Here is a 26,599-nt window from a genome sequence, read left to right on the forward strand (position 1 = left end):
CCCCTGCATGTCGTTGTCTTGCCAAGCGTACCTATGTGACACCCGCACTTTTTTTTCCTCTAATTTTTTCTGTTTTTCGTTGCGATATTCGCTCCCAACCTTGACATGCACTGTAATGCGATCAGCCCTATCCATCCTGTATCCGAAATCTACCTCTCGCCTTTCTTCTTCAGTTTGTGTACACCATACAGCCTTCCTACTCCTTAGACTCAATGTCGACGTATCGTTTTGTCACTTTTTTTGTAGCATGTACCCTGGTCTGTCTCTATCATTTGCTAACATTTTGTCAAAATTTTCCCTGTTTTTGTCGCTATACGTCACATATTCATCGCTCCGTACTGTAGTCCGTAAACGAGTTCGTGTATGCGCGTGAATAGTCGTAATCACGTGAAGTCGTAGGAGAACAACCAAAGATCAAGTACATCATTCGCCGAGGAATGCTTGTGCCTGTAGTCTCCATAGCCTAGCGTATTCCCCGCCGTGCTTCAGCAGCCCATCGTGAGTACCCGTCTCTACGATGACGGAGTCGTTCATGTACCTGTACCAAACGTCAGTCTCCATAGATTCATGCTTTCAGGAGATGGGTAAAACGTACAGGATGAGGTCCGCATGGCGCGTGAGGTTTCCAAAACGATGAGTGGAAAACACCATCGTCTTGTTTCCGCGCAATTCTCGTAGACGGGCAAAAAGGTCTGGAAAGCAATATAGTCAGTCAAGGAAATACGACTGAGACTAGCTAGGTCGACCTACCATGCTCTGCCGTGGGATCTAAACTCGCACTCGGTTCATCAAACAACAACAACCCAACTTTTTGCTCCTCCGAACTGCTCCTCATGAACGTTCTCGCTACCGCCAGCCTCTGCATCTGTCCTCCGCTCAAACTGACCTTATTCGGCGCCTCTCCCCCACCGTCTCCGCCTCCCATGTTCCCCCTGATATTGCCAAAATCAACGGATCGGCCAAAGAGGGTCTTGGTTCCCTCGGGAAGACCGGAATAGATGTCGCGGACGGGTCGTTCGAGGTAGGTATCGAAACCTTGGGGGAGACGATCGATGATTTCTTCGGCACCGCCGAGGCGTGCGGCGAGACGGATACGTTCGTCGTCTTGGGCGTTGTCTGGGTCTCCGAGAGCTATGTTTTCTCTGATCTATTGAAGAACGTCAATGGACAGGGACTAGATAAGTGCGCATGGAAGTATACATACAGAGAGAGGGAAGTGAGTATAATCTTGGAAGAGGAGTGCCATTGCTCTTCTGAGATCGACCAATTTGAGGGTCTTGATGTCTTTTTCGTCGATGAGGATTTCACCTTCGGTGGCGTCGTAGACTCGGGAGATGAGCTTCAGAATGGTACTTTTACCAGAACCATTGGTTCCAACAATGACCTGTATAATAACATTGGTGAGTAGAGCTGGGCGCTAGGTGGTATGGATGATTCGCTTACACAGAGCTGACCACGTTCGATCTTGAACGAGACATTGCGGACGGCGTATACTGGACTGCCTGGGTACTTGAATGAGACATCTCTGATGTGAAAGTGCATAGTTAGCATCGGGCCGAAACTTTAGTCTATCTGTGAGGGTCACCTGAACTCCAGAGCGATCCCACTCTTCACGCTCTGCTCGTCTTCAGGATACGGAACAGTTCCGTCTTCTATCCTATTTTGGATATTCTCTGCCTCGTAAAGTCTTCGCAGGTTCGCGAGCCTCTCGCTCACCGACCCCACCTCTCTCACGAACCACGAGATGGTATGGGAGAAACTTTGGGCGGTTTGTTGGATTAGGTTGAGGGAGGCGAGGGAGACTGGGATTGAGGAAGGATATTGGACAGCTCGAAGTGTGAACACGATCTGTTGGCTTGTGGTTAATATCCTTTTATTATATGTAGGCTGTGGGCGTTACATGCCTGGGGTAACTCGTCGATTGGTCCACTAAGAAGGGAGAACAGTGACTGTGATTTCCAGTCATTGTAGAGGCTCCAGAAATCGCCTGCGCGATTACCAAGTTTAACCGTTAGTTCGCGATACTCTGCAAACGGCAAGGTGAAAAATGTCAGTATCAATTTGAGGCTTTTATGAGGGCTCAAAACAGGACATACGGTTCGTGAGATATTCGGAGAAGTTGCCAGCGACGATCTCCTTGCGGTGTGTCTCATTACTCACAAGGCGTTTCATAGCCTCCATCCGCATAAAGTCCTCGTCGAAAGTAGTTGCGGCCCATACTACAGATAAATGTACATCAGCCGCATCTTCTGAGTTCGCACAACATATTCGCGCTTACCACCTGACGATCCACCGATGTGTGCCCCTCCCTTTGCCCACCAGAAGAGATGCTCACTCAAAGATAACACCGCCAATAGCGGGCCATCCCTCTGGTTCCTCAACACACCCGCCAGCACCGCGGCCTGACCAACAAGCTTCACGATCGTCCCCAACAGCGTCGACATACTACTCAACGCGCTCCACGGTACACTATACCTATCCGTCGGCACTATCGCATCGATTTGACGAGCAACGTTGGGGTCCTCGGAGGTGGGTACGTCTAGCCGGATCATGGATTTGAAGATATGGACAGAATAGAACCGTTTGATGTGGCCATTGAGAGTGGTGGATATGCGCCAGCCGAAGTGGTGTAGGAGACGGGTGAGGACAGTGCAGAGGATGCGACCTGCGGCGACACGGAAGAGGAGGTTTTTGTCGACTTGGCGGGAGTCAACGGCGGTTTGGACCTGTAGCAGGGTGATACCGTTAGCAGTTGGTCGTGTAGATGCGGTGAGACGAAACTAACGATTTTGAGAAGCTGGCCCGAGAACCTGTGTATGAGCTGTGAGTCTTAGTCGAACAGACCGGGGATGTATCGATATGTAGAAAGAGAAGGCAAAAAGAAACGAAGTACTGGAAAATCCTCAGACCTCCAGCTCTAGGCATGAAGCACAATTTGTGTCACTGGGTGGCTCATTTTGTCAGGAAGAGCGTAAACAGGCACCAGCTGCTCAATATCGATGCATTTCGATGGTTCATAAACAACCGCAGATGTCTAGGTTATGATCGCCCTTAAACATTAGTCTGTCTGTCGTGGGTCGTGCATGTCGATGTGGCCCATCCTACTGTCCTTCGGCCTAGCTCGAACAGTCAACTCACAGCCAAGCAGCGAGGTTTGAAGAGATGGAATTGGGGAGTATCCTTCCTCAGAAGAAGTGAAGTTCTATATGACGGGCGTTGAACGACATGCGTATATGTATACTGTGTGGGCCACACCGCGCCACCCACCACGTAGCACCCATGTAGTCAACATTGTCTTGACCATAGGCCCTGAATACGGTGAAGACAAACGGCTCCAATTCGTAGTCATAACCAGTCCCAGCCTTTCATTCGTTACTTGACCCAAGCCTTCCATGTCTCCAAACTCGCCACCCATACCAAACCATGCCCAACGAAACAGAACTCACCAAAGCGTCACGGCTGGCATCAAACTCTGCCCAAGAATGATGAACCCATAAAGGATCAACAAAGTCCAACAATCCGCCCTGCCCACGTCCTGAATCGTCCTCCAAAGGTACGGCAAATCCTGGAACATCTGAGCCCACTCCTCCAATACCGGCGCGCCTGGCACATATTGCAGCTTCGGCTCCTTCTGCACGTAGAGATCCCATACGCCTATCTGGTGGTGTTCGACATTCTTCGTATCGGTAGGGTCAAAGGTGCCTTTCCGATTTGAACGAGCTTTGTTTCGTTTTGGTCCGCGTCCCATTGGTGGTGGTCCGCCTCCAGGAGGTCCTCCGGGTCCGCGCATGTTTTGAACTTGAATGTTGTGGCGAAAGGCGTGTGGCGCAGAGGTTCGAACGCTCTCCGACTGTTTTGCTGAGCGATGGGGGTGAGGAAGAAGGATGTCAGACTCGTTGGTTTAGATGGCATTATCGTTGTTTATAGCGAGTAGAGTTTGAGTCTTCTTGAGTCATAGTCTACATACTCCACGGCTGCGCACTGACATGAGCTCGACGCGCAGTGCGTCGAAGACATCAGGAAGCTGGCGCGCAGTTTCAGAAATTAAGAGCCTCACATCAGGAAGGAACATCCAAGGAACGTGTACATCAGGTGTTATTTATAACTATCGGGAATTGCTGGCAGTAGTCTTTCGAGTTCATGAAAGGGGAAAGCCAGGCGCACACATGTTCTTGACATCTATGATATCGACCAGCGGAAACATTCACGTGGTTTTCGTCTCAGTTGGAACATGGCCCTCCCCACTCATCCTTCAGAGCAGGGTCGAACATGCCACAATACCAATGAGCGTTGTAACGCCAAACAGAAAGTGGATCATCACCATAACAAACAACAGAGAAAACTACAACGAAACCTCAACATCCAGCCTCGCTAGATAATTATACACATCCGGCGACAGCCTGTACTTCAAGAAGCCAGCGAACATGATCACCGATTTCGATTTCTTCCTCAAAGTAGCTAACGTCTGTGTGACCACCATGCCAGTCAGTTTCGGACAACACGTCAAGTAGTACATCAGGAGATGTTAAGGAAGTGTGAGAGTAAGAGTAAGGAGGAAGACGTACCGCCTGTCGCGCCGAATCCGGTGCGTTCGACGTCTTGATCTTGCGGTATACCGAGACGACACAGTCCATAACGAGCGGCAAGAACATCTCGATATTCCTCTGGAGAGACTCGTGCTGGTTCTTGAACTCGTCCGCTTTCTTGTTGATCTTGCCGACATCGCCGTCGAGCGTGACGATCTCCGTACTCTCCAGGAGCTATTCAAACACCAATTCTCCGCATTCAGTATCAGAAACACGATGAGAAATGGAATGAGAACATACCTCCAACGCCAAATCCACCCTCCCCTCCTCTTTATACCCCATCGCCTCCCTAATCTTCAACAGTTTCTCCACCGCCTCCCTACACTGTCCCGCCCCCCTATTCATCCTCACATAATGCCTCACAATCTCCCTCGCCGTCCCCTCCACCGCCTTCCCTCTCTCGCCCCCCGCGTTCGGCTGCCCGATGGACGCACCGAGCGCCTGTGCGAGACACGCGACGACGGTGTCGTAGTCGCCCGCGAGGTTGTAGAGCTTGATGGCCTCGAGGGGCCGGTCAGAGGAGGAGGAGTGTTGAGCGGCGGGGATGAGGATTTGGGCGTTGAAGGATTCGGCGGAGGGGAGTTTGAGAAGTGGGGCGAAGTGTTCGATCACGCCGCTCTGATTTGTGCATAACATTACCGTCAGAGAACCGGATGCGCTTACAAGTTTGACGCGCAAGGGGACTCACGAATTTATTACCGTCGGTCCTGAACCCACCGACGAGTTCGTCCCACGCAGGTCCTGCATTTGCAAGGGTGATGATCCGCCGGACCATCTCCCATGCCTGCTCGACCTGCTCCTCGCCTACGCCAGGTTGATCGGCGTTCAGCGTGACGGTGTAGACGTATTGGAGCGCTTCTTTGCCGTCCATTTTGACGAATTGGCGAACGTAGCGCCAGATGAGCGTGGGGAGGTTGAGTGCCACTTGGCCGTTGGGGAGGAAGGAGACTGTTTGTTTTATGGGTGAGTACTTCGAGGTGCAACAGGGAGTGGAGAAAGTGGAGACGTACGTGTTAGTTCTGCGGTGTCCGTTCGAGAAGGAACACGGAGGAGGCCGTGATATGAGAGAGCGATAGCCATATGGACCGCCTCGATCTCCGTTTCTGGATGGTCCCAGAGCGCAGCGACAGCCTACACCAAAGCAACAGATAAGGGAAAATGTCGACACAGCCTGCACAAAGATCGCAAACAAACCCTTTCGAACTGTCCGGTCATCAACAAGACACTCGCCCACAACCCTGTCCTGCCCTTCGCCTGGGCCTGTCCCTCCGCCCCCGCACTCGCCCCCCCACCTTCGAAATACCTCTCTCCGTACCCCATCAATACCTCGCCCAACGAGTTCAATCCCGATCCTTCCTCATCTTCGTCCAGCATCGAAAGCTGGAACCAGAGCCAGTCTTCGGTCGTTGCGGTGACGAGGGGGACGGATCTGCGTGAGGGGTCGAGACGGCCCATGAGTTTGTAGAGGGCGAGTTTGAACGGGTCGACGGTGGAGGAGTGGAGGAGATGGGCATTGTAAATCGATTGGATATGGTCTCGGTGAGGTTTCGGTAGCCTACAGTGACAATAGTCATTAAACAGGAGGAAAAATCAAATAGGAAGAAGACGCACCGTCTATCAGGCGACTCGATCCACGTCCTAAAATGCATCACAAAGCTATCCTCCCTATGTTCAATAGCAGCCTGATGCTGCACCGCCTCCCTCAACGCCTCATCCCCGTACCCCGTCCTCACCAAATAAAACAACTTCGCCCACAACGGCTGGCCCGCCACCAGCTCGATCCTCTCCTGCCACTCCCCGCCCCTATAGAACCGGACCAACAGGAAAGCGCGGACCTTATTTGAGACGCTCGGGTCGCCACCGAGCCTGGCCTCGGTGGGGCGGGAGTGCACGGTGCGTTCGAGGACGTCGAAGTATTGCTCTTCGAGGGCTTCGCGGGAGCCTTTGGCGATTTGACGCCGGAGGTCGAGGGCGTCGCGGGAGGAGGGGTCGTTGAGGTAGGCGCGGGCGTGTTTGCGCTCGAAAAGGGGTGCGTTGAGGATGTGGGCGGAGGAGTGGGAGAGAGGGGGGATGGAGGGGGGTTCAGAGGTGATTTTGGAGAGGAGGTGGAAGAGCTGGGACATTGGGTTCGTGCGCTGGTTGAATATGAATGAGTGACGCGTTTTTTCGACGGAAATTGGAAGGGGCTGAGACAAGAACTTACGTCTGGGTGGAGAGCAAGAGAGGAATGGAGGAGGGCGTGGATGATTGGGTAGGAGACGCCACGGAGGCGGGCTTGGTTCAACTCGGTGATGGGGCGGTCGTAGGCCATCATTTTACTTTGCATTTGGAGGCTTGGGCTGGGGCCTGTGCTCATCTATGAACAGGAGGATGGAGTATGTCAGGGACCATTTGTGTTGGCAAACACAAGGGTGCAGTAGGGTGGCGTAATTTTCATTACAGCGATAACGTCTGAAAACACGTACTGCAAATGCGCTCTTGCCCGAATGACTCTTCCTGTACTGTGCCACGGCCGGGTTATCACCACCGACGCGTCCTCCAAGCTCCTCGAAGACCCTCTTCTTTCTTGTCTCCCAGTCTTGCCTTGACCGATCCTCCAGCACGCGGTAGAAGTCTTCCTGAGTCTCTCGCCGCGCCTCTTCGATCGTGGATATGATGTTTTGTTCGTGCGCATGGCGGAGGTAGCTTGCAATGTCGGTGTCTTGGAGAGGTCGTAGTGGAGAGAAAGTCGTTGATGTGTTCAGTTGGGTTATGGCGTTTGCTAGTGCTGGGGCATCAACATGTGCTTGTGCGAGCAGGTAATTTCTGAGACACAGTGTTCGAGTTCAATCAAGAGTACAAGATACTGGATTATGCTAAACGTACGCGCGTCCAGAATCTGTCGCAGCTCCGGGTTGACGAGAAACGAGTCGTCGTGACTGGGCCTCAATTTGATCTAGAGAAAGGTTGAGTTGTGGGAGATCTGGCCGAGACAGGTGCGACGTGAGCGCTTTCGACGAGGTCAGCAACGAGGCAAGCGAATCGGCAGCCATTTTTGCTTTCGATACAACAGAATATCTCCAGAGAAGTGGCGGTCAGAAGAAGAGAACAAGGAGAACGCGAACCGTGTCAAATTCGAACAACGACGCGCGCACGGCATCTGCCGAATGATGACAGGGGCTTGACCGTGAACTCGAAGTTCACCGCCAGCAACGTCTCTCATTACACTCACCACCACTACCTTGGTCTTTCTCTTTGGCTCCTGTCCTTACTCCTCATGACATCTCAATCAAAGTTCGCTCTATCACGGTTGCTTGAGCGTTTTGACGCGACTATAGCCGAACGTGATACGCTACCTCTGCAGTCTCTAAAAGAAGCAGCTGTAGCAAATAGACATCGGTTGGAACTCGAGCTACGGAATGCCTTGGCCGCTTGTGATGAGGCACGCTCTCAGGCATCAGGATTCTCTCTGAAACTTCGGGCATCTATAAAGCAGGTCTCGGAATTGGAGAATAAGCTTTCCGAGCTGGAAGAGCAGCATGCTCTCCACAGAAAGCAATGGAAATCGAATTTTGACCGTGCAAACAAGCGGTTTGACGCTTTGAGGGCTGCAGTGCGCTCATCCCCCGACGAAGAAAAGATCATGATGAGGTTTAGGACAGCTTCCTCGGATCAGGTTGTCAAAGCTGATACAAGTGTTACCACTTGCCGTAAGTCTGCTGATTGTGGTTTTCTATGCATCCTTGAGCTATATTTATGTGGCTTTTGTCTTTGTAGGTAGTGCTTCGCCAGCTGGCTCATTGTTTAGTGTTCCAGGTATGTACGAGATGAATTTTGTGATTTCTCGCATTATGTTGCAGTGTGTAGCGGTCTGAATGTCTAGGTTCACAGAAGAGTCGTCAATCGATACCATACCAGGAAGGGAGGATATCTCTCTTGCCACTCTGAATACTCAGAGTCCGGGTCACACACCACTTGTCAATAGACACCTTGCACTCCCAGCATACGAAAGTGACAACACGCAGGGACATTGTACGTTCAATTTGCTGTATACTTTTTTTGACCCCTAAGTAAACTCATGACAGTTCCCACCTTGCTCGAAACAGTCTTTTCTCCTCAATCCAGCCCACCTCCCATCCTCGAGACACTCTTCTCCCAAACCATGACTGGTCCAGACTATCCTGAACTCGTACAGTCGGAATCAGCCAAGGTCGACAATGAGCCATTATGTACTCCACCAAGCAAGAGGCCCAAATTATCAAGCCCTCAATCACCCGCTGTAACCACGTCGCCTTCATCACCTTTGTCACGCCGCTCTCTTCCTGCACAGAATTGCAATTCAATCTTCATGAAGCCCCGGGATTCATCACCAGATTGCGATACTATTCCAAGCACGTCTCTAAACGTAGATCCTCTCGTCCGTCCTGAATCGTGCGAAGGTGCACCGCCCTCAGCACCTAGGCCTATGTCCATGAAGACATACGCAGCAACACAGGAAGCTCTGGATATTGTCATGGAAGAGGTTGATCCGTGCATGGAGACAGAGGAGGATGAGGAGGATGAGGAGGGAGAGACAGAGTTTTGTGAGTTTAAGGCTAATTACATATCCTTGGCACATTATTCTCGACTTTCTGAACTAACAAATCACGTTTAGGGGGATTTGGAAGAGGCAAGAGTCACGCCCACCTGCAGGCTGCGTGTGACGCATACGGAGCTCTGAAGGGGTGGTAGGCTGTAGCTCAACGGCTTTCAACTTCAAAAACAACTGTTCGCTCTCTTTACACTCATATCTTGCTCATATTTTTGCTCTGGTTCTTCAATCTCTGCTTTCCATACACTACTCTCCCATGCTATTCATGAACAAGGCCTCATTTATCTTACAATATGCTCAGCAAATTGATCTTGTACCTGTTATCGTGTTGATTTCTTGGTTTCAAGTTTGCACTTGTTTTGCACTTCGCTGTCATCTCCGCTTTTGAACTACTCGTTATTCTACTCATTGCTATCGCGACTGCTTTTGACCTATCCTGTGACTAGTCATCCATCTTGCTACTCTTTTCCTCTATCCACCATGGCCGACACCGAAGTTTCTGCTCTTGTCTACCTACAGACAGGCGAACCTAGCATTATCCAAACTGCACATATGTCGCAGCTCCTAGTGATTGACGAGAAACTTGCGAGATACAAATCATCGTGACTGGGCCTCAATGTGATCCAGAGGATTGGGCCACTTGTGGCGAAATTGTGCGAGGTGAGCGCTTTCAACAATGACTGCAACCAGAAAAGCAAGTCTGAAGCTATTTTCTCGTACATGATAATAGTGTATCTCCAGAGAAGTGACGGTAGAAGAACAAGAGCCCGCGAATTGTGCAGGCTCCAACAACAACGTACACGCGCGTCAGCTGTCACTTGATCACAACTGTGATGAATAGTGACGTGCTGTGACGAGACGCGTTTGTGGCGCTAGATCATCTTGCTGCTCTTTTTCTTCAACCACCATGTACCATGGCCGACACTGGACGGACCGCTTCCATCTGGCTATAAGCTAGATTAACGTACTTGATGAACTGGTTAGCTAGCTTGGGATACCTTCTTATTGGCCTGCATCTAAACTAGATCCTCTTTATTATGTCCTCGTCTGGCAGTCAACATTCGTCTGCTGAGACTCGGAGCACTCTATCTGCGGACGAAGATTTTTGGCGCAATGCCAACATCAATATTGATGCACTGTCAGACATCATCGCTGCGCATATGCATTCCCCCTGTCTGGAACGGACCTCAATGGAAAACGGCGCATACGCTCGTGTGTATCTCTTCGTCCTTAAGAACGGTTGCCACGTGGTAGGACGCCTTATTCTTCCTGTGCGTGAGCACCTGAAAACCGAGGCAGAAGTGTCCGCCATGATTTTCGCCAAAAGTGAGTGCACTGCAATGTACTGTAATTTTTTTCCTGAATTGATTGTCTCGTAACCTAGAGCATACGTCCATTCCCGTCCCTAAAGTCCATCTGTTTTGCAGCAACCCTGACAATCCCGTCTGCGTAGAATGGGTCATCATGGACTATATTGCTGGTCAACAACTAGCCGATTGTTTCGACGACCTTGGGTATCCTCAGAAGCACCAAATAGCCTCCGACCTTGCACAGATCATGCACTCTCTATTCTCTATCACGGCGCCACTCGCCGGGAGTCTGTTCTATGTCAGACAGTCACAGGAATTATCACCTCTACGCTTCGGTGGCGTCGCTCATCCGGACGCAGGTTGTTCTCTACCTTCAACCATCGTCGATATTGGGTCGACCAAGCTCAGCATGAACCCAGGTCCTATCAACGACATCACCTTCCTGAACTTTCCGCACCAGCTCCCCGCCTCATTCTGCGGCCCATTCCCCTCCGAACGCTCCTTCCTTGAAGCCTTCGCCTACGGCGGCATTCCACCCCACCGACGCATACCCCACGAAGATCCCCACGGAAGTGCATACGACATGATCCTCAAAGTCTACGACTCCATCCGCCCTCTATATACTTTAGATCCCCATCTGTTTCACTTCGCCCATGGAGACTTTAGCGCTGCGAATATTCTCGTCGATCCTGAGACGGGTCAAGTCATTGGCATTATAGACTGGGAGATGGCAGGGTTCCGGCCTTCGTAGCTCGCTGCCGTCAGCCCGGGATGGTTCAATGACGATTCGTGTCGTTTTCTGGTCACGGACGATCAGTCTGAAGCAGATGGATATGAAGAAGATTCTGAGGAGGATACAGAGTTGCGCGAGTACTTCTGCACGCAGCTCTCGACGAGGAATGAGAGGCTGTTTCGAAATTGGCGGGATGGAGTCGAGCTTCGTGCGATATTCTATAATTTGTGCAATGAGTACGAAGGGAACGCGGAAGTTTGGGTGGAGAAGTATGCGGAGAGTCAGTGGCCGGAAGAACGGGGAGGTTTTCCGTTTGATGTTAAACGTTGGATCAAGGCGAGACTGGGTGTCGAGTGAGACAGGATATTGTATGTATGATTCCAGGTTGTTTTACATCGTTCGTGATACGATTCATCTCAAAATAAGGCTTCATACAGGTCGAGGCTTGGTTCCCGAAGCCGCAATCTTTCTTGGCATGGCTTCCTACCTCGATCCTTCACCTACCTCTCACCACATCGGCCTATGGTCGTTCAGTACGTCTCTCGCCACAGTACGCCGCGCAGGAGTTCACGATTGGCCGGCTGATCCCGACTCCTTCTGCTGAGCTATTCCCTTCAAGTTCTTGCCCAACGACTCCAAACGAACATCAAACATTCTCGAAGAGATTCCATCTCTCCAATTTTCTGCGCTGTTCCGGTTTCATCGGTGCTCCTTATTCTCCGCGGTACCGTCAAATTTTTCTTCTGATGTTCGCCACAGCGCTAACCATTGGCAGGGGGAAAGCCGCTGTCTATGCAGCAATTTTCGAGTTTATTTTCAAATCAATCATGTCCTAGTGAGACTGTTTTCGACTCTTCTATCTCTCGTCGGCCACACAGTCTCCATATTCATTGACGTACCTGGAGGATCCTTATTACGGACCATCATTCAACCTCATAAGGAAATGACCTCAATTATCCGCACTCGCTTCCGGGCAGTGGCTGCATCCGAAGCCATCAATCACCCCTCGAATGCTGTTCTGTGTCTAAACTGCGACCGCGCAATGGTGTATGATTCGCCAACCGCATGCATTTGTGCCTTTTAACTCGCATCAAGAAGCAAGGCAGTGGACGCATCCACCGGTGTTAGAGCTATCGTCTACCGTATTGGGACCATGCACACTAGCACCGATGTCGAGTAGGTGATTTTGGGAACGCTGCTGCTGCTCTGTATACTTGAAGTAGTGTCATTTTCTGGGTCCAGCTGTCCACGCGGTGTCCTACCGGAGCCTGGCTGTCAAATGAGTCACACTGAGTATATCATATTCCTCAGATCAGCCGTGAATGTACTCGTGAATGCTAGTTGCGGCACTTCGCTACGTGCTACAGTCTTCGGTGCAGAGGAACATAAGCTCCTCAGAACACTATAAAATGACCGTCTTTTTTCTTCTTTTTCAAAAACGCTCATCAAGGACTCCACGTCGCATCATGACTACCTCACCAACAGAATTACAGCAGGCCATTTTTGAAGACCAGTTATGGCAAGCGCGGCTATTCTTTCTTAAAGGATATTAAATTATCTGATACTGCCACATACAGGATCCTTGGCAACTACATCACATTCTCCGCTAACAGTGCGTACTTCATACACTCAATGTTCCTTGTGACGTATTCACTAAGCGCTCTCCCCATATAAGCCATGTGGATGACCGATTTTGTTTACACCTTACCGATGGAGATCGAAGCTATATGGTCAAGAAATGTTACAGGAACATCCATATTATACCTGGTGAACCGCTATGCGTACGGTCTGAGCATCATCATGATCACCGTGCTCGATACTCCGGGCTCCAGATCGGACAAGAGGTGAGTTGCATTATCGCCATGAGTGAAATCAATATTAACGACCCTACCACTGTCCTCTTCAGCTGCCAGACATTATATATACTGGAGACAGCTATGCAAATCCTTTCCCGGATCACTACAAGCTGTCAGTCGCAAATGTCCCATCTTACAACTCCCCTCAATTGATATTGATGCGACATTTTTCAGTAATCTTCACTCTTAGAGTCTATGCTTTATGGGGACAGAATAAAGCAATTCTCGCGCTGACATTGCTCATGATCATCGCGAAATTTGGGATCGACGTTTGGGTACGCCTATAAGTTTCTACGGAGCGTGAATCCACTGACTCGAATGACTTTGACGCTCACAGAGATCTACGTTGTCCATAAGTCTATCCAGCATAGGTACTCAATGGAACGAGTTCTCGATGTGTTGGTCGATCATAGCGGACCCGACGGCGGTTGAACAGTGAGTCGAGTTCCAAAAACGAGTTACACTTAGGTCGAACTGATCATTTTCTCGAGGAAGTGGTAGGTTCATGCCGTCTATCGTTGTCACGGGAATATATCATCTTTGTTGCGATGTGAACTGATACCCTTAACTCCCAATCCTCTCCTGATATGTACCAGCCACTACCATCAGTGCCTCCCTCCCCATTCTCTTCGATTTCATTGTCTTCGTAGCAACTGTTCTGAAGACATACCAACACTCCAGGGAGATGCGGGAACACGGAAGAAAGAGTATCGCTGAAGTCCTTCTTCACGATGGTATGGTTCCCGGCATCATATATTCTCGGCATCGTTGCTCACAGTATATCAATCAGGGACCTTGTACTTTTTGTCAGTAACTAATCCTGCATATCGCTCGACGGACCTTGACTTACCAGGTCCACCCTGGCCCCTTCTTCTCAAACAGCGCCGTGCTAGTTCTAGCAGCTGTGAATCTTGCTCTTCGTCTGGTATGTACTTTGTTATTTAATATGCCCTCAGTAACATAATGACTGAACCTGAATGGATTGCCAGTTATTCGTAGCGCACGTCAGTCATTCTTCCCATTCCACACGGAACTTATGTCTCATATTTCTTCAAACTCCTCACTAGGAAGATTCTCAGATTGTGATCCTGCTAGGGGACAGCATGACGCCTTACATTTCTGTGTACGTCTTTCTATATCTTTGTCTGGGCTGGAAAGCTGCCATATTTTCTCTACTAAACAGCAACAACTCTCGATTTCAGACTGACAAACCTACTCGTCAGCCGCCTCTGTCTAAACCTTCGAGCACTCAATCGTCCACGCACCACCGTACATCGCATAGATGACGGCATGCCCGACCAGGCTTTCGCGCATAATAGGTTTTTGGGCAACATCGGAGCCCCTCTGGATCCCGACTGGTGGAACGAACAGTTAGATGACGACGAGCCGCAAGTCGACACAATCTCCAGTATAAACCTGCAGAACTCTATGGAACCTGCGGGTGGCGGGGGAATAGTGACGCTTGTACCAGTCGTGAGTATCCTTCCTTTGTCTACAGAGCTTGAACAATTTATAACCTCCGCACTGGCAGGTCTATGATACCGGAGCTGTCGAGATGGTTCCCTTGGAGAGAGAGGCGGTTCCTGCTGCAGTACTGTCTCACCCCGTCAACGGTGTGGTATAGTCCTAGCAGTGTCAGGCCGAGTGGTCTGAGGTATTACTTTTTAATAACTCATGCCCACACGTTACTCTCGCTCATTGATTTAGCTTTGACTTCTTATTAGGGTAAACGGTAACATTTTTGTGGACAATTCGCTCTTTTCCGTCACGTCGGTCGAATCAAATGACCGTTTACGATGTGCTTTTGTGAATCTCTATTTTTTTAGTTTCTTCGTGAGCCAGAACCTTTTCGAGCCGTTCCTACTTAAGATTATTATTATCACTACTCCGTACTGACCGAAAGAACATACGCAACCGGATTCCTCTCGAGAATGTCACAACCGCCGCCTACACTTAGTCTCCCTAAGCAGAGTAGCCAATCGTTTCAACCGGCGGGCGCGAGGATCACCACTGCGCCATGTATGCTGAGAACTCCGAGAGGATTGAAGCAGACATGTCCGAGTCACACACTCCGCCCAATCCATCCGCTGTCCGAAGCAGAATGAGCGTGTGCTATGGGTACCATATTGATTCACGACTCGTCAACAGGACATATCACACAGCAGACTTCAGACATCTTCGATATTACAGTAACAACAACCTGATCAAGAATATGATATGCACGTCACATCTAAACACGAGATCACCTCCTAGAAATGCAGCTACGTAGAAACGAAGGGAAGAAAGACACGACAGAAAATAAATAAAAAAGGCAGCACATGGGGGTAAATGCAGGTATACGCCGTACGACTTCTCAACACTCAGCCTAGAACTCATCATCATCGTCCGAAAGCTCAAAAATGTACGCCGGCTTCGCCTTCCCTCTCGCCGCTCGCGCAGGCGCAGCCCTAGGCGGCGGAGCGAATCCGAATCATCACCACCACCTCCCCTCGAGAAATCGTTCTCCTCATCATCGTCGTCCGAGTCCGCCGCCTTCTTGCCCTTCTTCGCTGCAGGCGCTTTGCTACCTTTACTGCTAGTAATAGCGGTGGAGGAAGAGACTTTGCGAGCGGTCGTCGTGGATCTGGCGGTCGAAGGTTTTGCAGGAGGTTTCTTAGAGAAAAAATCGGTGACTTCGGCTTGGGAGGTGGCTTGTTTCTTCTTCGCAGGTTTGATTACGACCGAATCATCGCTGTCATCGTCGTCCGCAGGGCTACAATATCATGGTCAAGGGTTAGAGCCAAACTAGTGCGATGAAATCGAAATGTCAGATGTACCTCTTCCGCTTGGGTGGAGCCTTCGCTTTGCCCTTGCCCTTCGCGATAGCAGCCGCCACAACATCGCCATCAGAGTCATAATCAGACTTCACCACTTTCTTCTTCGCAGGCGCAGGCTTCTTCTTCGGTGGTGGCGGTACAGACTCAAAATCATCATCATCGTCGTTAATCATCTGAATATCCGAATCCGACTCGTCCTTCGGCGCAGGCTTCTTCGTCGTCGTCGCAGCGGCAGCAGCAGCTCCTCGCTTTTTCGGCAGAGGAGCAGATGGAGGGTCATCGTCGTCATCGTCATCCATCTTGATCGTCGACCCAGAAGGCTTGACCACGGTCGGCTTTGTCGCTTTGGACTTCGAGGCGGCAGCGGCATTGGGAGCGGCTTTGGACACGGGTGGCGGTTTCTTAGCCGCCGCTTTGGTCGGCTTGAAGTCGTAGTCCGAACCGTCGTCGTCGCCGTCGTCATCGCCTTCACGCTTGCCAGCGCCAGGCAAGGACTTGCGAGTCTTGAGCGTTGCCTGCTTCCGCTTGACTTTCTTCCCGGTGGAGTCTGTCTCGTTACGTTGGTCTCGCTCGGCATTGTGGGCCTAATTAAAGTGCGTATACTGGGTCAGCGTCGAAGACGTGTATGATCAGGCAGGGAGGACATACCCTGTATGCCTCGAGGAATTGTCGAGATCCGTGTTCCAGATCTCCACAGGCGTGAGCTTGAGCAACTGGAACAGCTCCGAGTCCTCCTTATCCCAGGAGTTTCGCAATCTAGATTCATCCGACAGGGCGGGTCTGAACTACTTATTACGAAAAAAGGTATCTAATACATACTACAACATACACCCCCTCGATTGACAAGAGCAGCTTAGCCGTGCAAACTCTGCAACATTTATCAAAATTGTCGATGCCAGGACCAGGGATCGTGCAGGGACCAGGGATTGACGACACGAACAAGGGTGAAAATCTGTGAAGATACAATAGCAGCCGGCACTTGCCGGTCTCAATTGAACTCCCGCATCATCGAGCCAGCCTCTAGTCACGGTGTTCTTCCGGCTTGCCTACGTTCTCATCTCTTCCTCGCTTTCACCATGTCCTCGAAACACCAGCCAGACAAGAGCCAAACTGATCCTGCCGGAGAACTCGCGGTCTCTGAGTGGTTGCAGTCCGTTCCGGGGTTGGCACGACAGCTCGATAGAACACGCTCAGAACTTTCAGTGAGCGACAGCGCGGACAAGAAATCGCTCCTCCGCTTTCTCATTCGCTATCTTCAATACGACGTCAAAGATTATGCTAGAGCCTCTCTCACAGCTCCGCCAGATCAGCTCGTACACGCTCTCTTTCAGGACGGGCCGCGAACCATGAGGGACGATGCCGAAGAACTCTTTTTGAAGAACTTCGCCAAACCAGAACGTTTTTTCCTTCAAGCATGCCGTCAGTGGTTCAGCCCTTACCTCTTTCACCCCAATGGTTCACATGCTTAAAATAGCTTGTGCTTAACAGTCCCCGATGTAGAGCACGAACTCGTTCAATCGAACCCACAAGGTATCCAACATAGCGTGTATGTAATATCCCTTCGTCCATCCCTACAGTAACCGCCGGGGGGATGAAACAATGCTGTAGATGCTGATCTGTCTTGGTTGTAAAGGACCGCAAGTGCTGTCGCCCTTGAGCTCGCGTTTGGAAGGACATATGAGGGAAACGCAAAGACACGGTTCAAAACCGCTTTACATAGTTATAATAAGCAATACAACCCGAAGATACACTACGGCCGCGTGATTGCCATCCTACAGTCTAGCGCATGTGGAAAATCACGCTTAGTGAAGGAGCTTTCATCAGAGGTCAGGATTTTGTATTTTCCCAGAGGATTGTCCATTCCGCTATTAACACATAATCCTCCGCTAATTTGCAGGATCACCTGATCAGTATCTGCCTTCGAAGTGATACCAAGCTTACCTCTGGTTGGCCACCTGGTGACGTTGCGGCATTGCAGTTCTTCAATACTCACTCCAATGGCAAGTATAAGGTAGTTAATTCTTCCCCACAATGCTCAGTTACCCGAGCGTTAAATGATGCGTTGTTACGTAGGGAGAAGAGCTGTCTGCTGCATTTCTAGGAGCACTGACACAGGTCATCGCCGACTCCATACCGATACCAGAGAGCTCTTCGCACAATTCTGATCAGCCGCCCTCGGATCCGCTCGCGACTTGGAAATACGTTCTTCCGAACGATTCCGGCCCAGACAGACGAGCAGAGTATGTGAATGCAGTCGTATCTCGAGCGACAAAGATGTTGAGGGAGAAGAAGGGATGGCTCGAAAGGGAGCGTGCTTGGATAAGCCGTGTCCAGGAACAGCCTAAAGACGGCCATGCTGGTCTATCTCCTTCGTCCTCATCCTCGTCCGCGTCCGACCAACGAGATCCTTTGTTCGAGGCTCCCAGATGGCACGAGAACCTTTTCACCCAATTCTGCCTGGAGGGGTTTCAAGCTTTGGACGCCAAGGTCCAAGCGTTGAACAAAAATGATCGATTCTTCATCGCTCTGGACGAATGTGGTGCCCTGGGCGACTTCGACCCAGACGATCTTCTCCCTTCCAACTCGATGTCACTCATTGCTATGCAGCGCATATTCAAGGCGGCCGACATTCTACAGACGAAGACTGTGTTCTGGTTCCTGGAGCTCGATACTAACTCCAAGGCATTTATGCTCGCGCCATCAGGACCACGAGCGGGCTCCGAGCGCTTGAGAGACGGTCTTGTTCCTCTGAACCCTTTCGTCTATCTTGGGTTCAATCAAATGGCTGGACATGTATCCATGAAGCACCCCAACGAGGTGCTGGAGTTGAGACATCTCAAGATGTATGGTCGTCCGGTAAGTGCCCCTGCTCATACTGTTTTATTGTAATCTCATCGTACCCCATAGTATTGGGCGACGCTTCCCGATTCTGCCGTCGTCGAATATGCCAGCCGCAAGTTGTTCTGGTCCGCCACTACCACCGGCTTCCATTCCTACAACAAAAGTCACGTGTTCGCTGCGTTCGCCTCACGGCTGCCCCTCGAACTTGGACAGAATGAAGCCGCCACACGTTTCGAAGCCGACTTGGTCAGCCATCATATGCGTATGATCGTTTCAGTTGTTCGCGACAAGATGGAGACAAGGGCACCTTCAGAGCCAGCTCTCGCCCTCGCTGCGGCCTCCGCGTTGAACGAAGACAGGGAACAGTACCGCGAAGCGCTACAGATTCTTGTCAACACGCTTATCCTTCAGGGCCTTATCATCGATCGTGGAGCGCAGGGCGAGCTCTGCAGCCGACTTCTCTGTATTTTTACCCGCGATCAAATCCACACTTCGTTCTTCAACGACCAGAAGTCTGCCGTTCGCTCCTTCACGCTGGCGCAGTGGCTCTCGGAACTGGCAGGCTCGAATTACGGGTGCCACGACTCGGCTTCCAAAGCGCTGGAGCCTGAGCTTCGTGCTTTCAGCGAGAAAGCGGTTATGACCTGGACCCACATCCATGGTCTTACTCGCTCATTCTCCGAAATTCCAATCGCCCTAGTGGAGTGGGCCTTCTCCACTGGAGCCGCGTTTCAATGCTCGCCTAACCAGGAGTCTGTCGACATGTTGTTTCCTGCGTATGTTGGCCCCATGAACGAACCATACGACAGTCTGCACCTGATTCTTATCGGAGAGCAGAGCAAGGCGCAAAGTCATGCTATATCGAAGGCAGTCAGCGACTCTCTCACCGTCCCGCACATCGTCTATCCTTCCGTGGACGGTCAGTTTCCTGTGCGGAGGAAGCAAGAGACGCTCATCATCGTCATGGACCTCTGCGCAACAGCCGACTTTCACGGCCAAGTCGGTGTCAAGAGTGAGCTCACACGTCGCAGAGCCATAACACCGTACGACAGGAAGCCAAATATGAAGCCTAAGCAGAGGGCCAAGGTTTGGAAAGGCTACTCCGATCCTTATCTCGCCGAGACGGAGCCGGATAACTTCCTACTAAATATTCGTGGTCGAGATTCGACGCAGTACCCCGCTATCGTTGGCTTGGAGAAGGAGTTTCAAGACCTGCTTGAGCATAGCTTATCTAATAATATTCCGCAGGAGTTCAAAGAAATGGAGAATGATATGGAGAGAGAGATGAACCCTTTTGAAGATTAGATCATGTAGGTTTGCTTGTCTTTCCACAGCCCTTTAATCCTTGCTCTGTCTTTATACTCTCCGTCTCCTGGTGCAGACCGTCTTTATGTACATATTATGTCGTCGAAGGCAACATCTGAATCGACGGCACGATGCGTCAGCGCATTCCGGAGTGCACGTGTGACAGACGTATGAAGAAATAAAAATAAAGCTACAGAACAATACACACGCGCTGAACTAAACTACGATACTTGGTCTATGCACATGGGACGTGGAGGACAAGGGAAGTGTGGCACATTGTCTGCGCTAGCGAGAAACACACGCGCCCGCATACTGAATGGAATTCGAAACCCGGAAAGATAGCGGAAAGAAAGACATCGACAAGAACCATGAAAGCGGTCACATAATGATAGAGATGCACGATCCACCAGCCGACCTGCCTAGAACTCGTCATCATCGTCCGAAAGCTCGATGTAGGCCGGCTTCGCCTTTCCCCTCGCCGCTCGCGCAGGTGCAGCCCTAGCTGGCGGAGGCGGCGAATCTGAATCATCACCACCACCCTTGGAAAAGTCGATCTCGTCGTCATCGTCATCCGAATCCACCACCTTCCTGCCCTTCTTTGCGGGAGGCGCCTTGCTACCTTTACTGCTGGTGGTAGCGGTAGAAGAAGAGACTTTGCGAGCGGTCGTCGTGGATTTGGCGGTTGAAGGTTTCGCAGGGGGTTTCTTAGAGAAGAAGTCGGTGACTTCGGGCTGAGAGGTGGCTTGTTTCTTCTTCGCAGGTCTGATTACGACCGAATCATCGCTGTCTGCGTCATCTGCCGGGCTAAGTGACAGTCAGGAGTTAGAGACGAACTAACACAGTGAAGACAAAGAAAAAATGGCATACCTCTTGCGCTTAGGTGCAGCCTTCGCTTTGCCCTTGCCCTTCGCGATAGCAGCCGCCACGACATCGTCATCCGAGTCATCATCAGACTTGACCACTTTCTTCTTCGCCGGCGCAGGCTTCTTCTTCGGTGGTGGCGGTACAGACTCAAAGTCATCATCATCGTCGTTAATCATCTGAATATCCGAATCCGACTCGTCCTTCGGTGCAGGCTTCTTCTTCGTCGCAGCAGCAGCAGCAGCTCCTCGCTTTTTTGACGGAGGAGCAGACGGAGGATCATCATCGTCATCGTCATCCATCTTGATCGTCGAGCCAGAAGGCTTGACCACGGTCGGCTTCGTCGCTTTGGACTTCGAGGCGGCAGCAGCATTAGGAGCAGCTTTGGACACGGCGGGTGCTGGTTTCTTAGCCGCTGCTTTGGTCGGCTTGAAGTCGTAGTCTGAACCGTCATCGTCGTCGTCGCCTTTACGCTTGCCAGCGCCAGGCAAGGACTTGCGAGTCTTGAGCGTTGCTTGCTTCCGCTTGACTTTCTTGCCGGTGGAGTCTGTCTCGCTACGCTGGTCTCGCTCGGCATTGTGGGCCTGATCAATGCACTAGGTCAGCGTCGAAGACGTGCATATTGAGGCAAGGACAACGTACCCTGTATGCCTCGAGGAACTTGTCGAGGTCCGTATTCCAAATTTCGACGGGCGTGAGCTTGAGCAACTGGAACAGCTCTTCCTCCTTATCCCTCGCTTGCTGAAGGAGTCTCGCAATCTAAAATCATCCAATAGGACGGGTCAGAAAGCGCACTACGTCGAACAAACCTATAAACATACCTTCTCCTTCGTCAAGCTCGAGATCGCCATCTGCAACAAATAATCAAAATCGGTCGTCGCCCCCGTCTCTGCCTCCTCCCTCTCCGCCGCCTCGATCTCCTCCTCCTCGACCGTCGGCGCCGTCTCCCCCGCCGCACGCGCCTTTACGATCTTCGCGAACGGCCGGAACTCGTGCTTGCGCAGCTCCTGGACGATGTCCGCTTTCTTCCGGTTGGAGACGACGAGCTCTTTGCTGACGATCATTTGGATGAAGCGCGCTTGGTTGGAGAGTTTCTCGAATTGGTTCTGTAGGTCGGCGGCCATGTGGTCCTACGAGACGAAATGTCAGCAAAATCTACACAATTTACAGAGAAACTACAGAGAGCGTACCTTGCGCTTCTGATAATACGCCAAACGCTTCGGATAAAAGTCCTCGAGGATCTCCTCCGGCGACGTGTACTTCTTGATCTTGCCGTCAAAGTCGAAGCACATCATGTTGTTCGTGCTGATCTTACCGGTCAGCTTGAAGAACTCTATCAAGCCCTGCGCCTCTGCCTTCTCGAGATCCTTCGCGGCCATGTTGATCACGAAGTGGACGTTCGTGTTGTCGTGGTGTTCTTTGTAGTCCTGCATACCATAACACATAACCACCAGGTCAGCAGTGATTCTTTACTTGACGTGAAGGGTGCAACAGACCTTGATAACACCATCCCCCTTCTCGCCAATCATGCTCTCCAACTCACCCTTATACGTCTGCGTCCACTTATGGATCGGCAACTCCGTGATCTCGACCGTCGTATCGTTCACCTTCCTTACGCACCCAAACACGTCATACTTATTATCCCCCGTCTTCTTGATCTCGCCCTTGAAACCGCGGTACCACGGGCTCATGGGCACGACGTCCTCGCCTTTCATCATCCGCCGGAGATTGTCCACGATCTCTTCCGGGTTGTAGTTCGGGATGGACGTGCTCCAACCTAGCCGCATATCGCTCAGCATTCGACCCCCCACTGCTGCAAAATTCTGAAGGGAGGAAAGTAACTCACCGGTACCGATACCCTCCGCTCCATTCACCAACACCATCGGCAACACAGGCATATACCACTCCGGCTCAATCGGATCATTATCATCCTTCAAATAATTCAACAACGGATCGTCCGCAGGATGGAATATCGCCCTCGTCACTGCCGCCGTCTCCGTGAAGATATACCTCGGCGCCGCATGGTCCTTTCCGCCCTGGTCGCGCGTACCGTATTGACCATTTGGCATGAGCAGGTTCAGGTTGTTCGCGCCGACGTAGTCTTGCGCGAGGTTGACGATGGTTTGGGTCAGGGATTGTTCGCCGTGGTGGTAGGCTGCGTGTTCGGAGATGTAGCCGACGAGTTGGGCGACCTGGGGTTTGACAAATTTAGGAGGGTTTTTTTTAAAAAAAATCGATGTGGAGAAAGATGGGGTCGGCAGATACGTACCTTGACTTCGGTCCTCATCTTACGCCTGAAACAACCCCAGACGACCTTCCTCTGACCAGGCTTCAACCCATCCGCGACACAAGGGATGGACCGCACGTTATCCGCATACGAGAACAAGATGAGCTCCTTGTTGATAAAGTCGTTGATCGAGATCTCGTCGGTGTCGTGGTTCAGGAAGGTTCCAGGCTGGAAACGAACATCACCGAGGTCAGTCACCTGAATCGGCATATAAACGGTCGAGATGAAAGATACGTACCCTCAACTGTCTCAGCCACTCCTTCCGCTCGTCCGCCTTCTTCTTGCTGAACGCCAAATCGATCAACTCACGGTCGCCTTCCGCAGTAGGCGCAAACGAGATCATATGTTTCGCCATATGGCTGAAATAATCGCGCGCGTCGGAGTCCTTACTCGTACCCAGACCCTATTCGCAAAGGACATCAGTTCGATAATTCCGAATACCACGACGAGAGCGAGAGCGAGAATAGAACGAGACGCGCCTTGTAATACTTGGACGTCCATCTATGCGCATCCGGCGTGACTTCGAGCCATTTCTCGTACTCGGGGATCGTGAAGAAGTCGATGCGGTCCTTGCCCTTCGTGACACGGACGATGGGCGTGACGAACTCGACCAGGAAATCGTCCAGCTTCAGGAGCGAAGGGAAGAAATGGTCTAGGAAGTTGATGAGCAGGCCCTTGATATGCGAGCCATCGTGATCCTGAGGCAGCTCAGTCAACGACACTTCTTCCAAGTTTTTGTAGAGGGAGAACGAACCTGATCGGTCATGATCATCAACCTCCCATACCTCAAACTCGACGTATTGCTATAATCCTTATTAGACTGCAACCCCATAATCTTCTTAATATTCTGAATCTCCTCATTCTTCATAATCTGATCATGTTTCGCCTCGCGCACATTCAGCATCTTGCCCCTCAGCGGAAACACGCCGAAGTTGTCGCGCCCGACGACACCGAGCCCCGCGACGGCGAGGGCCTTGGCGGAGTCGCCCTCGGTGAGGATGAGCGTGCATTTGGACGCGTTCTTGGTCCCGGCGTTGTTTGCGTCGGCGAGCTTGGTCATCCCAGCGAGCCGGGTGCGTTTCGTGCCGTCGGTCTTCTTGATCTCCTGCTGGGCTTTGAACTGCGCCCAATTCAGGACCCTCTCAATCACCGCGGACTTATTGACTGCAAACACCCACAAACTCGTCAGAAACATGTCCATGTCCAAAAATGTGAGGAAAGGAAAGAAAGGAGCATACCCTTCTTCAAAAAATCCTCCGAAAGCGTCGGCTTCGAGCCAAACTTGCTCACCGGCAACGTCATCGTCTCCTTCGTCTGACTGTCGAACGTCGGATTCTCGATCAACCCATTCACGAACACCCACATCTGGTCCTTCACCTTCGCCGGCGTCAACTGCGCGCCCTTATTCTTGCTCTTCACCACCTGTATGATGTTCTTCGCGATCTGGTCCGACACGGTCGTGACGTGCGTGCCGCCTTTGATCGTGGAGATCGAGTTCGCGAAGGAGACGTGTTGGAATTGACCCTCTAATGAACAGGCGAAGGCGACTTCCCAACGGTCGTTGATGCGTTCGTAGATGAACGACGGTTTCGCCTGGGCTGCGCCGCCTGAGGTTTCCGCGGCGGCTTCGGCTGCAGAAGTGAGGTACATCTCGACGTAGGACTTGAAGCCCTTGACCTTGATGCGCTCGCCGTTCAGGAAGACTTTGATGTCCTTCACGGTGCCGGCCATGTCGTACACCCGTTTCTTGAGCAGAGAGACCGTGTCGTCGTCGATAGAATCCATCCCGAAACGGGCGAGGTCGGGCTTGAAGGTCACTTTGGTGTATTCCTCGCCGCGCGCGTTTTTCGTGATCTTCGCTTTGCCGACTTTACCCATATTGTCGCTCCACGTCTGCTTGTACTTCTGGCCACTGTTCTTGTCCGCGGTGTCGACGGTGAACTCGTGCGAATAGATGTTCGCGAGTTTCGCGCCGTAGCCGTTACGTCCGCCCGTCAGCTTCTTTTCGTCGTCGTCGTAGTTGGACGAGGAGAGGAGGTGGCCGAAGATCATTTCGGGGATGTAGATCTTTTCCTTGGAGTGGATCTCGATGGGGATGCCCCGGCCGTTGTTGAAGACGGAGATGGAGGAGGATTCGACGTCGATTTCGACTTTGAGGGTGTCCATGTTGGGGTCGTTGATCTGGCGAAGCGATTGGAGCGCGAGTCAGTCTACGGATAATTAGGTACACGCAGAAAATAGCATACATGCGCTCAAACGCGACGATGAAGCACAGAAGACACAGAGAAGTAAGAACTCACCTTGTTGTCAGCAGCATTAACCAAGATTTCGTCCACGATCTTGAAGAAACCAGGAACGTACTTCACATCGCGCAGGACCATGCGCTTCGTGTCCGAATCATACGTCCATATGTTCTGCGTGATCGTCTCGACGGAGCCGATATACGAATCGGGACGTTTGAGGATATGTTCGAGTTGGGAGAGCTGTGGGATGCCGTTGCAGACCAGATGCGTCAACATCAACATCAACACCAACAACAACAACGACTCGTACTACTCATACTCATAGCGGGAGAGAACGCACCTTCTGATACATCTCCGACGCGTTCTTCTTCTTCGCCGCAGGAACAGCCCTCGGCGCAGAAGGCCCCGACCCGTCGCCGTCGTCATCATCGTCCATCATCATATCGTCGTCCGCATTAGAATCTACGTCGACGAGGGGGGCTTTCTTCTTCGGGGCTGCTGCCTTCTTCGCAGGCGCGGCTTTCGTGGTTTTCGGTTTCGTGGTTGGTTTGGCTGCGGTTTTGGTCTGCGTTGGGAGTGTCGGGGCGAGACATGTTGTGTCAGGACACGTGTGGGAGAGGATGAGGAGGGAGAGCAAGGCAGGGGGAGAGAGAAAACACGCACGGGCTTCTTCTTCACGACGGGCGCGTAGTCGTCCGACTCGGACCCGGAGATGTCGAGGTCGAAGTTCTCCGCTTCGTCAGAGCTCATGATGTGAAGTTCGCGTTGTTGTTGTGCTCGCTGGAGTGAAGCGTATGTTCCTTCAAATTCGGATTTGAGGGCGGTGTGAAACGCGCGACGGGGTTGTCCGAGATTGAAGGGATGTTGGTGATGATGGCCAAGTCGAAGAGGGTATTGGAGACTTGGCGAGGCGTCCTGGGTGCGGTCTTGGTGGTGGTGGTGGTGTTGGAGGAAGTTGTTGATGTCGCGTGTTGACTTGGACGCGCGAAAGGAGGCCGAACGCGACACCCACGTGACTCCAAAACAGACGCGTCGTCTTCGTTCTGCTTTTGTGAAATTTGTCGCGTTTTCGACTGAGGGAAAGAGGCGAGTGAGATATCGCAGGGGAGTGCAGTCGTGCAGTAATTGCATGAACAGAGGTGACAGTTCGAGAGCAGGCCCTTTGGACGGCGTTCACGTGCGTTTTTGGGG

The 26,599-nt window shown here is 51.5% G+C and overlaps 7 protein-coding genes across 7 annotated transcripts; 3 read left to right on the top strand and 4 right to left on the bottom strand.

Moving 5' to 3' along the window:
• Positions 1-306: 306 nt before the first annotated feature.
• Positions 307-3,784, bottom strand: STEHIDRAFT_70351 (HlyB/MsbA family ABC transporter). The gene is made up of 11 exons (XM_007298057.1): positions 3,447-3,784; positions 2,786-2,810; positions 2,279-2,726; positions 2,097-2,219; positions 1,905-2,026; positions 1,586-1,848; positions 1,444-1,525; positions 1,205-1,384; positions 751-1,147; positions 596-692; positions 307-538 (listed from the first exon to the last, which is right to left on the bottom strand). The coding sequence occupies exons 1-11, from the start codon at positions 3,746-3,748 to the stop codon at positions 424-426; spliced, it is 2,154 nt and encodes a 717-aa protein (XP_007298119.1). The 5' UTR covers positions 3,749-3,784; the 3' UTR covers positions 307-423.
• A 512-nt stretch (positions 3,785-4,296) lies between these two features.
• STEHIDRAFT_70354 (nucleoporin-interacting protein NIC96) lies at positions 4,297-7,633 on the bottom strand. The gene is made up of 10 exons (XM_007298058.1): positions 7,452-7,633; positions 7,052-7,391; positions 6,790-6,942; positions 6,198-6,721; positions 5,781-6,141; positions 5,597-5,717; positions 5,275-5,534; positions 4,827-5,204; positions 4,566-4,760; positions 4,297-4,465 (listed from the first exon to the last, which is right to left on the bottom strand). The coding sequence occupies exons 1-10, from the start codon at positions 7,616-7,618 to the stop codon at positions 4,343-4,345; spliced, it is 2,622 nt and encodes an 873-aa protein (XP_007298120.1). The 5' UTR covers positions 7,619-7,633; the 3' UTR covers positions 4,297-4,342.
• Positions 7,634-7,842: 209 nt separating this feature from the next.
• On the top strand, positions 7,843-9,296 carry STEHIDRAFT_126847 (uncharacterized protein; the record flags this gene model as incomplete). The annotated part of the gene is made up of 5 exons (XM_007298470.1): positions 7,843-8,275; positions 8,343-8,381; positions 8,457-8,597; positions 8,651-9,148; positions 9,220-9,296. 5 exons carry the CDS (start codon positions 7,843-7,845, stop codon positions 9,294-9,296), a joined length of 1,188 nt encoding a protein of 395 aa, XP_007298532.1.
• An 897-nt stretch (positions 9,297-10,193) lies between these two features.
• Positions 10,194-11,217, top strand: STEHIDRAFT_151265 (uncharacterized protein; the record flags this gene model as incomplete). The annotated part of the gene is made up of 2 exons (XM_007298471.1): positions 10,194-10,482; positions 10,541-11,217. 2 exons carry the CDS (start codon positions 10,194-10,196, stop codon positions 11,215-11,217), a joined length of 966 nt encoding a protein of 321 aa, XP_007298533.1.
• Positions 11,218-12,999: 1,782 nt separating this feature from the next.
• STEHIDRAFT_151266 (uncharacterized protein) lies at positions 13,000-14,679 on the top strand (the record flags this gene model as incomplete). Its single annotated transcript, XM_007298472.1, has 11 exons — positions 13,000-13,043; positions 13,106-13,167; positions 13,230-13,330; positions 13,393-13,490; positions 13,665-13,789; positions 13,846-13,861; positions 13,938-13,980; positions 14,045-14,059; positions 14,123-14,178; positions 14,279-14,528; positions 14,587-14,679. The coding sequence occupies 11 exons, from the start codon at positions 13,000-13,002 to the stop codon at positions 14,677-14,679; spliced, it is 903 nt and encodes a 300-aa protein (XP_007298534.1).
• A 625-nt stretch (positions 14,680-15,304) lies between these two features.
• STEHIDRAFT_151267 (uncharacterized protein) lies at positions 15,305-16,698 on the bottom strand (the record flags this gene model as incomplete). The annotated part of the gene is made up of 5 exons (XM_007298473.1): positions 15,305-15,316; positions 15,396-15,807; positions 15,872-16,455; positions 16,516-16,627; positions 16,694-16,698. 5 exons carry the CDS (start codon positions 16,696-16,698, stop codon positions 15,305-15,307), a joined length of 1,125 nt encoding a protein of 374 aa, XP_007298535.1.
• Positions 16,699-16,954: 256 nt separating this feature from the next.
• Positions 16,955-26,146, bottom strand: STEHIDRAFT_70358 (type II DNA topoisomerase). Its single transcript, XM_007298059.1, has 20 exons — positions 26,072-26,146; positions 25,749-25,973; positions 25,466-25,648; positions 24,404-25,346; positions 23,920-24,329; positions 23,636-23,863; positions 23,404-23,568; positions 23,148-23,333; positions 22,725-23,070; positions 22,375-22,655; positions 22,069-22,305; positions 21,700-22,008; positions 21,521-21,637; positions 20,885-21,462; positions 18,779-20,821; positions 17,945-18,727; positions 17,769-17,882; positions 17,505-17,697; positions 17,360-17,417; positions 16,955-17,290 (listed from the first exon to the last, which is right to left on the bottom strand). The coding sequence occupies exons 2-15, from the start codon at positions 25,848-25,850 to the stop codon at positions 20,437-20,439; spliced, it is 4,470 nt and encodes a 1,489-aa protein (XP_007298121.1). The 5' UTR covers positions 25,851-25,973; positions 26,072-26,146; the 3' UTR covers positions 16,955-17,290; positions 17,360-17,417; positions 17,505-17,697; positions 17,769-17,882; positions 17,945-18,727; positions 18,779-20,436.
• Between the last annotated feature and the right edge of the window lie 453 nt (positions 26,147-26,599).

This window comes from Stereum hirsutum (genome assembly GCF_000264905.1).
Source record: "Stereum hirsutum FP-91666 SS1 unplaced genomic scaffold STEHIscaffold_1, whole genome shotgun sequence".
NCBI lineage: Eukaryota > Fungi > Basidiomycota > Agaricomycetes > Russulales > Stereaceae > Stereum > Stereum hirsutum.